Source organism: Ceratina calcarata, unplaced genomic scaffold (genome assembly GCF_001652005.2).
Source record: "Ceratina calcarata isolate Rehan_Ccalc_2016 unplaced genomic scaffold, ASM165200v1 scaffold546.2, whole genome shotgun sequence".
Lineage (NCBI taxonomy): Eukaryota > Metazoa > Arthropoda > Insecta > Hymenoptera > Apidae > Ceratina > Ceratina calcarata.
This window is the reverse complement of record NW_017176634.1, coordinates 648797-663455: the sequence shown is the minus strand read 5'-3', so window position 1 is coordinate 663455 and position 14659 is coordinate 648797. Positions and strand designations below refer to the sequence as shown.

General features: G+C 46.7%; 1 protein-coding gene across 4 annotated transcripts in view; it reads right to left on the bottom strand.

Moving 5' to 3' along the window:
* Positions 1 to 14659, bottom strand: part of LOC108628881 (protein split ends) — a 232842-nt gene that overhangs the window by 8057 nt on the left and 210126 nt on the right. For all 4 annotated transcript variants that reach the window (XM_026816801.1, XM_018031091.2, XM_026816800.1 and 1 more), the window contains exons 3-5: positions 10698 to 10926; positions 5316 to 5461; positions 170 to 5203 (exon numbers count right to left, since the gene is read on the bottom strand). In XM_026816801.1, the coding sequence (XP_026672602.1) occupies positions 170 to 5203; positions 5316 to 5461; positions 10698 to 10926 (5409 nt within the window). The remainder of the gene's footprint in view (positions 1 to 169; positions 5204 to 5315; positions 5462 to 10697; positions 10927 to 14659) is intronic.

The following is a 14659-nucleotide window of genomic DNA, read 5'->3' as shown; positions in this document are numbered from 1 at the left end:
TAAGACAAAGAGAAAGACTGAAAAAAACTTTAAGTCAACTATTGAACATTAAATAGTAATTACTAATGGAACACTGCCAAGCATTTGAAAATAAGATTTAAGAACTCGAGTTCTGAAGATTCTAAAATTTGATCGAGTAATTAATGAAATTATGTCAAATCAATGTTACCGTAGAAGACGAGTGATGCCTGGCTGAAATCGGTGCCGCAGGTGAAGCCGCTCCGTGCGTCGTATTATCCACGGAAGGACTGTTCGACCTTTGATTATTCCCCGGACTGTGAGTGGTGGTGTCCGGAGGTGAGCCCTGTAGCATCATAGCCGACTGAGCCATGGTTGCTTGATTCCCGGCCGTTTGCGTGGAAACCGAGTGTCTCGCCATTAACGGACTATGCTGATCGTTCTGCTGAGCCGCTTTTTCGACAACGGTGGTACTGCTACTGGTCAGAACGTATTGTTGTTGTTCGACGTTCTGTTCTGAAGGCGGTGAATTCACAGTGCTCTTCGGCGAGGTGGGCGGTTTCCCCTGAATCACACCGGAACTCAAGATGTACGATTGATTGTGATCAATGTTTAACGAAGGATCGACGGTGGTTCCGTTGGATGGTGCGGCTTGAAAATTTGGTATCTGATTGTTGGACACCATAGTCGTCTGTTGCTGCACAATCGTGGTATTCTGTTGGACGAACGTTGTGTTTTGCTGATTGGACGCCGAGGAAACGGCAATGTTTTGCGCGGTGCCGCAAGGTACCATTAACGTCTGCCCGTTCATCTGTATGAATTCCTGTTGACTTTGCATATTCGTCGGACGCACTTGCGAGGCGTTAAATGTCACTTGCTGATTCGGACTGACATTCGCTACGATCGGACTCAGCTGGTTCCCGAACGAGGTGGTCCCGTTCACCAAAAACTGACCACTGTTCGGCGAGAGGAATTGTGCGCCTGGACTGTGTTGCTGAATGATCTTCCCACCGGTCGCCTGCGGCGCCCGAATCACCATTCCGGCAGGACCAGCTGCCAAAATGCTCTGACTCGGGTTGAATATCCCGCTGTGACTCTGCACAGGTGTTAACACATTCTGACCGTTCACGTTTTGTATCTGTAGTTGCATACCGATGTTGCCCGTGTCCTGAAGCAACGTAGCCGTCCCGTCAGCAGACATGACCATGCTCCCGATACCGGGAACGATGAACTGTTGAATAGTAGGAAAATTTTGTACCATTCCGGTGGTTCCATTTAATAGGTTCACGGGTTGGAGGAGGTTTATTTGCTGCGCCGGTTGAGGATTCGTGATAATCTGCTGGGTGTTGAACGGTGCCGATGTCGCGCCGGTTTGTCCGTTCATTACTAATTGAGCAGGTGCTCCGCCTTTTCCTGGAACGATGGTCAACGCTTGCAGCATCGGACCGCCTATACTTTGCGCCTGGAAGTTCTGCTGAGCGAAATTCGATTGTGACTGCATCAGCATACCAGCGTTCTGCTGGGAGGAAGCAATGTGTAACATCGAGGCGACCGTCTGCGAGTTCGCCTTTCGTTTCTTGTAACTTTTCTTCTTGCTCATCGTCGACTCAGGTGACAGTAACGACGGTTGCCGGTTCACCATTCCTTGACTCGCACTCACGCTCCTCGCGACGTCTTGATTCGCGTCCAAAATCGACTGCGCGTTCTGTATCACGTTTCCAGCCACAGTCAGATGTGGTATTTGTACGTTTTGTCCTATGCTGTCCATCGTCATGACGCCTGGTTGTATCAAGACAGGGGTTTGTATAGTGTTCACAAGCACCGTGGGTTGCCCTATAACTTGCTGCGCAACACCAACCGTAGGTATCACTTGACTAACTGCTCCCGTTACGCTGGTAACCATCGGCGACACTGACAACGGTGGCATGGAATTGGCGTTCGAAATGATTTTCGGTGGAGGTGCTGCCATCACGCCATTAATTCCCGTGCCGGTGCTAGCCATTATAAGTTGTCCGCCGTTGGACACCAAGATATGACCAGGGGGTAGGGTCGACCCAGTGGGATGTTTCAATATTCCACCGGATGTGAGAACGTTATGTACTTGAACATTCGACTGAGGATGTTGTTGTGCCGGTTGCTGCTGCTGTTGTTGTTGCTGTTGCTGGTGCTGATTCGGCGGATGAACCGGTGAACTGGTGCTGGCCTGAGGCACTTGTATGCTGCTGACGACGCTCTGAACCATTTCCAATGGCGACTTCGAGACGCTTATCGTCATCGACGGTTGACTACTCGTAAAAGAACACGACGTCGTAGTGACAGCAGTGGTTGAGACGTTCGACAATGTTGCCGAAGATGTTTGATGCTGTGGTTTATTCGCGAGTATATCCTGTATAGCGGGATTTGGCATTCCGGCAGGTGTGTTCACCGAAACAGTGGCTGTATTCGCCCTTCCAGCTAGTACAGACGTGATGGTGTTACTACTGACAGTATGCCCGCTCGCCATAGTAGTTATCACCGCCGACGCTCCAGGGAAATGATTCATCGGCACCCTCGAAACGGCGTTCACAGTGTGCGGATGTGGCTGATAACCGTCCAAGGACGTCTGTCTCGTCGTTTGCCTTTTCGTAGTTTGAGGAGTCATATTATCCGCAACGATCGTGGAAGTTTGCGATGATGTGGTACTAGAAGGAACTACATTCGAGCTCGTTGTAGCGGAGCAAGGTGTTTCCGAGCGCTGCTCTGGTACAGCGCTGTTCATCATAGACTGCGACGGTTGGTGGGCCTGAGGCGTTAAGGGTTGCGATGGCACCTGACTGGACGAAGAATGCGAATGAGGCGTTGCCGGTTGTGAATAACTATGTGGCGTCGACGGCTGCGATAAAATCAGACTTTGAGGCGTCGCTGGTTGCGACATCCCGGGCGTCGATGGAGCTGGAGTGTCAGAATTCGCCGGACTGTTCGTGCCTATCGGAGATCCGTGACTGGTGCTCACGGTGCCACCTTGGATCGGCCGCAGATCGGCTTGCTGTTGGTTGTTCTGATATTGCTCCCCGAACGTGGAAGATGTGACAGGATCCTCGCGTTGATCCGAATGCATCAAGTACTGACGTTGCGTCTGTTGTTTATATTGATCTTGCGCGTAGGACTGACTGTCGCCGCTGGTTACGCAACCATGACAAGGACTGCTCTCTGAATCCGTTCCACCATTGCTCGACGTCGGTGTCATGCTACTGTGCACAACGACGGGCGAGGTTGCATGGTTCTTCACAGAATTGGACGTTGAGGTGCTCGTGGGACTGGCCCCAGAGGAAAGTTTTGGTTGTGGAAGATAAGCGTTGTTGGATAAATATGAATTGTGATTCGTCTGCGACGTTTTTGAATTGTTCATTATTCCGACTTGAGAACTGCTGACATCGGTTTGCCTCGATATCGTGCTATTCAACAAAGCTGTTTGCTGCGCGAGGTAACCGCTAGGATCTTCCAAAAACGATGGTCCGCTACCATTCACGGTCGAACCTATTTGACTATTGTTCTGTTGATTTTTTTCGTTGAACTCATCGATCGGACTCGGCGCGGACTGATCGTGACTGCTGCTTCGTACATCCATGACGCTGTGCTGACGTTGCTTCTTTCCCACCACTTTGCTCGGCTTGGCCTTCTTCCGCGCCACTTCGTCGGTCCAGGTAGACGCTTGTGGAATGTGGTGATGCAGAGGCGGAACGCGATCGAACGAGTTGCACGTGATGTTCTGAACCGCGCCGATGGACGGTTGATGCGAACCCGAGGCCGATCGATTCTGCTGCCACGGCGGTGTCCTCGAATTGAAATGCACGTTACCGGGCTGCCCGTTTGGTCCCATTCCAGGCTGCGCTTCGGCAGCGTGATTCGCGTTTGGGCTCCTTCCGGCGACAATCGACAAAGTGTACTGGTGGTGATGTTTGATGTCCACAACGGTTCCTTTAGAGGAGTCGAAGTTCCTCGCAGGATACTGAGCCTGATTCTGCGCGTACATGCGTTGCAGGTTCTCGTGCGGATTGCTCTGCAAATTTCCGCCCTGTACAACATGATGCCGCTGTATCGTGTGATTATGCAACAAGAGCTGTTGCTGTTGCTGTTGCATTTGTTTCGCATTTAGATCCTCGTCTGTTACGGAGAGCGTGCGATTATGCCTGTTCTGCATCTCTGCAGTGTTCATCACGGGAATCGAGGTTTGTTGCTGCATCACGTCCAACGAATGATGATTCATTTGCTGGTTAGGATACTGAGGTTGCACACACACCTGCGATACTTGTTGTTGCTGCTGCTGCTGCTGTTGTTGTTGTTGTTGTTGATGTTGCTGCTGCTGCTGTTGCAATTGCTGCATCTGCATTTGGAAATGATCGGCAGCGGGCTGCGTCTGCATCATGTGTTGATTCGGCTGATGCTGCTGCGGCTGCTGTTGCAACTGGTGCTGGTGAATTTGATGCAACTGCGGATGGAGTGCCGACTGAACCGTTATTTGTGATGGTTGCATGTGATGCACGTAGTTCTCCGACGAATGCTGAGGATTATAATTGCCCGATTGTTGATCAACTTCCTGAGATAAATGCTGTTGCTGCTGCTGTTGCTGCATCTTGTGCTTTTGTATCTGTTGCATGTGCATCTGCTGTTGTTGCTGCTGATTCAAATGCTCTTGTTGCTGCATCATGTGCAATGACTGCTGGTTCAATTGGTTGATATAGTGCGGCGCCTGTTGTTGAGCCAACTGATTCACCATGGCGTTCTGATGTTGTTGCTGTTGTTCTTGCTGCTGCAGGATTTGCATGTGTTGCATCTGCTGATGATGAGGAAGCAGCTGCTGTGCTTGTTGTTGCTGCTGTTGCTGCTGCTGCGACATATGCTGCTGCATAAGCTGCTGCTGCTGTTGTTGTTGCTGTTGCTGCTGCTGTTGCTGCTGTTGTTGTTGTTGTTGTTGTTGTTGCTGCTGCTGCTGCTGCTGCTGTAACATCAGCTGTTGATGTTGCTGTTGCAACAGTTGCTGCTGCTGCTGAGTCATGTTGTTAAAGTTCGCACACTGCTGATTCGTGATCAGCGAATTTCCCATCAGCATGCCCGGCATATTATGCTGATTTAACCTTTGCTGGGAAGGATTTCTCGTTGCACAGCCGTTTACGTCTTGACTCTGTGAGGGTGAATTTAACGTCTGATGGCAATTCTGCTGACTACTCTGCTGAACTTGCACATTGGGAATTGCGACCGGCCACGCCTGAAACACGCGAAACATTTTTTATAAATAAAATAATTGTCGTCTTACGGATTTATGATAATTAACTAACATTGCCTGATTATATATAGTATTTCTCCTAATGTCACATTACCTGTGATCCATTTGAAACTGGCGATCCTTGTCCGGATGCCGCGACGATGGTCCTTTCCCTTTGCGCCATCAGTTGCGAGACCGAGACTCCGGAAAAAATGCCTGTTATCCCGCCTATTTTCCGCTTCTTTTTCTTATTCAGACCATCTTTAGAAAAAAGAAGGTATAATAATATGTGCCCAATCAATCTCAGCAACGTAATTATACATCATCGGATTAAATTTTAATTCTGAATCGCATTAATCCTTCATGGAAAATTAAAATAAAACTATCTTCCCAAAATCTGATCTTAACCCTCCACTTGTTATTCAACCAGCTTCTTAATGAACAAGTGTTCCATTTAAAGTCTTGCTGCAAGATTGAACCCTATTTAGCGTAACAAATCCAAGACTCGTTTAATTCAGAAACCTTCCTTTCAGACAAATTACTCGCTTAAGTTAATATTTCGTTCGTTCGCTCAAATAATTAACAACTTTTTGAATAAGCTATTACATTATTTCTTTTTCCAACAGAAGTGTTCATTAATCTGAACGTAGTATGATTTTCTATAGTCTTTATTCTATCAGATAATAATTTATTATTAAACTGATACACCCAATTTTTATAAGAAGAGATACACTAGAAATAAATGTGGCGACTTAGAATAAAACATAATATGAAAAACGAAAAAATGTAATTGCCTTTTATACTTCGAAGTGAAGCCGTGCATCTCCCGCAATCAATAGTCGACAAGCTGCCATAACAGACGTTCACACTGGGAAATTACCTTGATTTACGAGGATAACAGAGAGTAGAATGGCAAAAGGGTGGCAAAATGGGATGGCTTTCAATAGCGGTCTTTTATCCGTAAGCCTACAGAGGATAATTATTCTCCGCGGCTTCAATGGGGGGAAGATAATTCGGAAACGGGCAAAGCAAGGCGAAAGAGAAGAGGAAGAGAACGAGGAAAGAAAGAGAGAGAGAAAGAGAGAATGGATGGGTGAAGCGAAAGCGAGGGTAGATGTAATAATGAATCCATCTAAGAGTAAAGTCAGGTTTGCCTGCAACAGCGGCAGTTTAACCCGATTTCCAAGGGGGTGAAGATTTGCGTAAAATCTTTGAAGCATTTTGTGGCTTCCGTAGGAGGTTGGCGTGAACGCGTAAAACCCCACGCTCCTCGCCTCTCTCTCCTATCCCCAAAAATCTGCAGTCAATGGCTTATGGCTATAAGCGGTGCTCCCGTTAAACCTGACGAAGCAGAGGTCGCGCGGCAATTACGGAATATGGTCTATCGCTCAGGGGCGCTTGAAACATAATCTTCGAAGGTATAAGCGATGACGCAGCAAATTTGCTTAAAAAGCTACTACTATATGATCTCAATATCTCACTGATCTTTAAATTAAACGAATTATACTATTATACGTACAAAATTGTTTTCTTCGTTACATTTTATTGTCTACAAAGGAAAATATGATTCTTATAAAGCATGCAAGGTAACATGATAAACTGATTAATACTCCAGACTTGTTGCGAACACACAACATTTACGAGACTGACGTGCTAACCAAAGATCGTGCCCATCGCTGTGCAGCAGCTTCGGCGATCGTGGTCGCAAAATCGGCGGTGACGGACTTCGACAGGAATATCGAGAAACGAGCGGACCAAAGACCATAATTAGAGTAAATCTTCCGGCGACGGAGCGCAGCCCCGAGGCGAAATCTGTTTCCGGAACAGCCGTATTCGAAAGCACTCGAGACCACTGAAAGCCAATATTGAACCTCGGCCAAGGTAGGAACTACTTCCCCAATTCGGTCATGTCGATTCCCCGGGCCTTGGAGGAGGATCGGACGTAACGATGTGGTCGAGCCGTTGATGCGGACTAAACGGAAACAGTGTAAAATGCGCTTGCGCGACCACAACAGGACGAGTCCCGGCAGAAGACGAGCCGGTGGTGGTTTGAAACGGTGTCGGCGGGGGTGAACATCACTCGGGGCAGGCGCAAGAATCACACTACTGGACACGGAGAGACGACGTTTGGACCCCCGCGTCGCGTTCCGTTCCTCTCCTATCTCTCGCTGCCTCTTCGTAACGACGAAATTAACCCTTATCAACTCTCTGTCCGCCGTTACCAACACCAGCATCTGAAACGGCCGCGCTGCCACCCACTCTGTCCTCGTTCTCCTTCCTGTTTCAACCCCCACCAGCGAACACACCGCCGGAACCAAACTAACATCGCGCGTCGCGTTGACGTCGCAGGCAGCGAATGGAGAGTGGATTCTTTCCTCCTCCCGGGACTTATTGATCGTCCCGCACGATAAGAAGACACGAGCAGGCCGATTGGTTCCTCTTCCGGCCAGCTCTCGTCTCTGTCTAGGCCTCCGCAACCCTAACACCACCTGATTCGATACCAGACTAGGCTTCCTCTGTCCCGCGCCGGGATTTTAGCGACGGAGCTAGCCGAATGCAAATTTGTGGATCGTCTGAGGGTTCGCCCAAGTGGGCTTTAACTGTCTGAACACTGTTGCGACATACTTTAGAATCCCTCGCCGTTCCACGGTTGTTTAAAATTATCCGAACCATTCGTCCTCGCTGTTAATCGTTACCCATTTTTCCAAATAAGAATTTTCAATTTTATTGCCTATAATCAGATCGATTTCCTTCTTCAGTTAACCATTCCGAACAATCTCTGAATTACACAGAAATCCTATTTGAATTCATTACGTCAATAATCGTGATCGTTCTTCTCATAAATTTTATTCCTCAATGAGGTAAATCTCATTGTAGCAGAATGAGGTTTAAATGGAAGTTAGAAGAGCTCGCCTTCGGTAAAATCATTTTCGCCGGGGTATCAAATGGCGCGGAGCATACCGCGCCGTCGTAACAGAACGCTGATCGATCGGAGTGGCAGAGATGGGTTATTTATCGCGGAAAATCGTCCAACAAGACAGCCGCGCAATCGATCTCGTTTACCGTGTCCCGATTCTTTCCGACACGCGTCCCCCGCTGGCCGCGCCGACCGACCGACGAGACCCCACGAAATCGGATCAACGAAATTTATTAACGCGTCGACAAATCCGCTGACGGTATGTCTCGCGCGAAGCGTGAAAGTCAACACACGCGCGGAGTGCCGGGGCAGCCGGTGAATAAATTCCAGAGTACGCTGTTTCCCTCGTCGGACGGAATGTATGTGCAGCCACGTGGCTATATTAAAAACGAAACGAAAGTAAATCGAGATACTATGAGTAACGAGCAGTCGTCGAGATTCCATTAATAGCGCCAATCGAGTCTCTCGTTTCTCATGGCCGGAAGCCTCTTGGCAAGCTACGCCGCGCCGTTTCGGTACGTACACACACACACACACAAAAGCCGTTCTCGTTCGCGACGAAACCGAAAATAAGAGAGGAGAAATGAAATCGACTTTCGTTATTGAGACTCGTATTCGTGGAACAGGGATGACGATAAAGATTCATTCGATTCCCCTGCCCTCTCCGCTTCTCGTCGTTTGGCTTATTCCTTTTATTTCCCCGTTTCTATTCGCGATCCGGTGGGGTGTGTGTTTGCACACCGCGCGATACGTATTTACCTCCACTGCCGTTGAAATGCCCCCGATGGAAACCCGGTCGAAGGGGGGGAAAGAAAGATGACGGCACTACGATGGAACGAAGAGCGAGAGCGATGTTTTCTCGGACTGCGTCGTTTTATATCACCGGAAAATTGGAATCGAAGCTACGCGACGCCCGTAAACGCGACGCCGTCAGTGTTAAAAACAAGCTCGTAAAGTCTCGGAGAAATGCTAACGTATAGAATATTGCGGAGATATCTAAAGAATCGCTTGCAATTTTTTAGTGGAAATTTTCAAAAATTACATTTCGTGTCATTAGTCGGATGGTCGTAACTTTCAGACTATTGCTCCGTGAAGCGAACAACGCAATTTCAGAATGAACTGAACCTGCGAGCCATTAACCGAAACCCGGACGAATTAAACTCCGCAATCCGAGCCCGGATCACAATGGGCGAAATAAAAACACAGCTGGAAAGTTGGCGAGCAGGCGATTAAAAATAAGCAACGATGTCCCTTAAATCCCTTGGCCCCAGAAACCGGGCGAACGATCAAAACACACTCGACGAATTTCAATGCAGCCGGCGCGGCGCTGCCCTATTGTTTCCCGCTCCCGGTGAGAGAAAACTGTAAGCTCGACTAACCCTCTCCTCTCTCTTTCTGCCTCTGTGTGCACAGACTTGGCCCGGAATAACAGCCGTTTAATTAGCGACGCGATGAAGAAAGGAAAAGACGAAAAAGAGAATAAAAAAACGAGAGTGGAAGAAAGGGTGAAATTGTGCGGGGTGAAAATAAAACAGGGAAAAAAGAGGAGAAAGAGAGGCGGTCTCGCTCGGTCGGTTATAGGATTTAGTAATGAAATCCGGACGGAGAGTTTAGTCGCCATGGTGATACATCATTCCACCCCCCTCGGGCGAGCGCCGCGCGCCGCGCGCGCGTTCGCCACCTCCATCCCTCTTCTTTTCACCGACATCGGGAGGCTTTAATGCCGTCTCTCCGTACGCGAAAAGGACCGCGATGAAAACGGGAAGGAAACGAAGTAAAGAAAAAAAAAAGAGAGCGAGACAGAGAAAGAAGGGCAGGGTGGCAACAGACCCCGTTAATGTCGCAATTTCGTCGTTCCTTTTCTTCTTCCCGGGACTTTTTTTCCCGTTCACTGCGCCCTAATGATCACCGAGCTCGCTCGCTCGCTCGTTCGGTCGGTCGGCGAGCTACCGAGGAAAAACTTTTGGTCGTCCTCCAATAAAAGTTTTCGCCGGCGTGTTTTCTGCTACGACGGTGAATAAACGTTCTCAGCGATTATGGCGCGCCACGTCGAGCCGCGCCGCCTCCGCCGGCTACCGGCAGCGGAACTTTGTTAATACGACGGATCGATGGGAAAACTTCTTCGGGGGGGAGCTTTGCCAGGATATATCGACGGGTCCCGGATGTGTAAGTACGTGCGCGTCGCCGCGGCTGCCTGTGGTATACGCGAGATTGATTGGCGAGTATGCATAATGCGATCGAGTTCGACGAGTTCTCGCGGGCTCATACGCGAAACCGTCAAGAAACTTTACCCGGGGATAATCCTGATTTTGATCGATCGTTTACCTTACCTAACTATTTTATACAGCATAAAAGCTGGAAAAATTACAGTTTCCTGATAAATGATCAAAGATCCTCTCCAATTAAGAATCTCTTCGTTGTTATCTTACGATCCCTTCGTCAATTCATATATTAGGACCACCAACGAAATGATGCATGTAGCATAAAAAGATGCCAACAAGAAAGGAGAGAAAGACCGATCCATGAGGACAGAATTAATCGCGAAACAGAATTGATATACGCAAGGTCAGGTATACTTACTTTTCCTGGCTTTGACCGGCGATGTGGGCGAGTCGGGGTTCACGTGAATCGCCGCTGAGGCCGTTACGGCGAAGAAAGCCGACGAGGAGGAGGAGGAGGAGACCGATCTACAGGATGCAACAGGACTACTGGCCGCCGTGGACGGCAGCAAAAGTTTCCTCTTATGGTTGCAAAGCTTGGTCATCTCCCGCGTCTTGCCCTGATCCGGGCTCCAAGGTCGTGTCGCAACCTGAAATAAGAACATGTACGAGTCGTCAGACTACTTATGCAGGTATATCCGTACAATGAGGAGATCTGAATGAAAGAAGTCTAAAAATCGCGACTTCTAAACGACATGTAGAAAATAATAACGTGCTAAAGCAACAGTATTGCACCCCACGGACGGTAAAGAGGAACAACCATAATCTGAATTTATACACGAGCGTGTTAAATACAAAGGATTGGTATTTTATACAACGTACGAGATGGAAATAAATGTGCCTCGTTGGCCGACGTCGATATCGTACAGTTTAAATTCAAAGTATTCAACGGGTCAAACAGTTTTATCGAGCTGGGAACGATATCGCTATAAATCGGCAAATCTCCGGAATAAACGGTGGAATAAAATACACGGCGAACCGCGACGGGCATTACGTTACATATTTCGGCGGTTTTTATTGGGGGGACCGCGCGTCCGCCGCGAGGAGAAGCACCTATGTAATATCTGGCGTGGCGCGTTCATAATTTCGCGGTTTCGTCGGTATCGGTTCGTAAGGGACGAGTTGAAACGAAAAAGAAACCTCGTAAAAACCCCCCCGCGCCAACATTTCGGCGTATAACGTACCGAGTTTACGAGGGAAATAACCTTTGGCATTTGTTCAAGCAATCCTGGGTTGGTTATACACAACCAACCCTCGGGACACGGATAATGGAGATTGACTATACGAGCGCGGGACATTGAAATAAAGAGCCGGAATCACGTAATGAAACGAGTGGAGGTATATATGTGTATTCCCGCCTACGACCTACTTTTCTTGCCATGGAACGAAACCGCGGACTCGGCTCGCTATCGTCGATGCACGCGGATCGTTTAAATTCCGGTTGATGGCAGAAAATCCGACCGAAGTTTCGATAATTACCCAATTGCGAATAATGGATGTGTGTTCGCACGCACAATTTTGTTCGGCTTCCGATTTATCACCGTGTGTAACGAGATTCGATAATTCTCAAGCATATCCATTTCTTAAATGAGATATGAAGTGTTCAATGCACATGATTAATTATGAAACAGATAGATTCTACTGCTAGATGAAATTACTTAATCAAACAAGACTAAGTTGAATCATAAATAAATAGAATGAATTTTTTTAAACAGTAGAAAATACTTTTAGCTCAGAAGAAAATTGTTGGCGCAAGAACTCTATACAACCTTCCATCGTGCCTCGCGGTTAATGAAGCAATGCACTGTTTCTCCTGGCTCGGGCAACAAAACGTCGCGTCAGAGCGCGACGTTCAAAGGCGCGTCGTAACGACAAGAAGGTTTGAGGAAGAACGGTGTTACGCGATTCGCGTCGCGAAAGTGGGTCGACAAAAACGCGTATGCGGCTGTGGACCAGAAATTAACGACGCCCACGCACAATGAACGGTAAAAATGACGAAGCGAAAGAATCTCGTCTCTGCCTGTGTACGTGCGGTTGCCGTTGCATCGTCTTATTTACGATGCGTCCTAATGGCAGCGGCGTACGTAGCCGTAAATTGCCGCGCAACGTTTCACGGGCTGACACGTAACACGGTGAAGTCCTGGGACGACCATTACCGGACATCGGCCCGTCGTGGCCTTCCAACTTGGACACGTTTTACTCTCCGCGCGTAAGCATCGATCATGAGATTCATGAGCATCAGTCGAGAAGAGAGCCAGACCTTCTCTTTTTCTTATTTCTTTCCCCCGATTCCCGTTCTCTCCTGCTTGCCCTCGTTCTCTCCCCGGGCCCTTTTAGAGCTGCCCGCTCGCTTTTGCCGCGACGCCGTTCTCCAATTATGGCAAGGACACCGCCGCCGAGGCGAAATCGCCGAGAAAACCAGCAGATTATCTGCTTTTTTTTTACTGAGTCCAATCATGCATTACTTTTCATGTTTTATTAAATTAGTGTTACCAAAAAGGCATTTATGGTTACGATTATTAGTAATCTTATTCCCTGTCTTTTTCCGAATTGACAATATCCCCGGACCATTTTTAAAAAATATATAATCAATTTATAATAGAAATAATTGTTAATTACTCTTTAAATGAAAATGTGAAATTCGGAAAATAAAACGTAGGCGATCTCCCGTTTTCTTTTTTTTGTTGAGAACGAAAATTGCGAGATTGCTTCGCAGTCGATTTTCACTGACAATTCGGTTGCGGAGGCAATGACACAATCGAAAGAAAAACGAGGGTGGAATAAAACCGGAGAGAGATCGGAATTTGCATAACCCGGCCGATTGCGAATCGATAACACGGTTCCGTGAGTTTCGCGTACTAAATATTGATATTTTGATAGGAATAGGCCGGTTAATATTCATGCCTCGATGACTGCCTAATTGGGGAGAAACTTCGACTGGCTACCGAGTTTCAACTCGTGAAATAAATTCTTGCCAAACTTCTCGGTGAAGAAATTGCTTCTCGACTAGATGTTTCGACAATCTGGAATACCTACTCTCACTGCACATACTTCGCCAGGTTCGATTTTGAGTTAAATTGAAGAAGACGCGTAGAGCAGCGAGTAATGCGAATCGATTTTTCTTAAACGAAATTTGTTAACCCTTTTTAGTTTTAATATTTGGGAAATGTTAAATTAATTACATTCCAGTCTCGTGAAACACACACGGTTTAACTGTTACGTGTAATGTAGGCTGAGGAAAATAGGTTTCAGCAAAAAAGTGTTTAAGTTCTCCTCGCAATCGTTCGAGTTGGAAGTTTCGCAACCAACATCCGTAATTGTCTGTAATAGGAAAACGAGTAACTAATTGCACACGAATAGACTCGGTAATTACCAACTAACTCCTTTGGCACAGATGAACGTACGTAATCGTACGTCAATGATTTTCAAAGCGTTAATTGTTACTAAAAAAAACTAATCAAGGCAAGCACCTGTAATGTAATCCCATGCGTCCACAGAAAGGGCAACTGTGTAAAAAGAAAAACAGGGGACGCACAATTTACAGAAATGTTCTTCAGAAATAAACCAATTTAATTTTTAATTAAACACAGGTTTGAAGTATATTAAAGAACGAACATCATTAGTAAAAAATAAAATAAAAAATGAACTTACGATCTTGATTTAATATACAGACAGAAGTCGACTGTTTGCCATAATTTGATGTAATCGTTACTACGCGTACATCTGCCTTGCAAACAGACGTTGGCAATGAATTACATTAAGGTGGATGAAATAATGTTTATAAATTCTTTCCTCGCTTGTGATTACGGTCAGTTAATTATTTTAATTGAGAAAATTACACGGCTGGAGAATAAAATATAAACGCGTTGCATGGTGCAGATGTCTTAATATCTGGCAAGCATGTGTTTTCATTATAGTCAGCCTTTTAAGCAGTTTCTCCTCATTCTTTTTATCTCGAGATTTTTTACCAATACATGTGACAGACAAATTTCACTGTAGAAATACGCAATTTATGTTTTGTGAATATTTACTGAAGAAAAGAATCGTTAAATTAACTTGACACATTTAGAAACATTTCAGCTCGTATAAATAAGCCAACTCATAACGAGATTTAAAATATAATTTACTATCGTCCAACGTATTCCTCCACTTTAGCACAAACGCATGCCTGTTCGCAAGCAAGAAACAATTAAACTGCACGAAATATAAAAGGAAACCCAAGTGCAAGGTCGCCTGCATTATTTCCCATTGTTCTCAACCGTTGAATTCGCTCTCGGTTTCGTTTCCCACGTGCACCTATAAATATAAAGCTCTCCGCTCGAC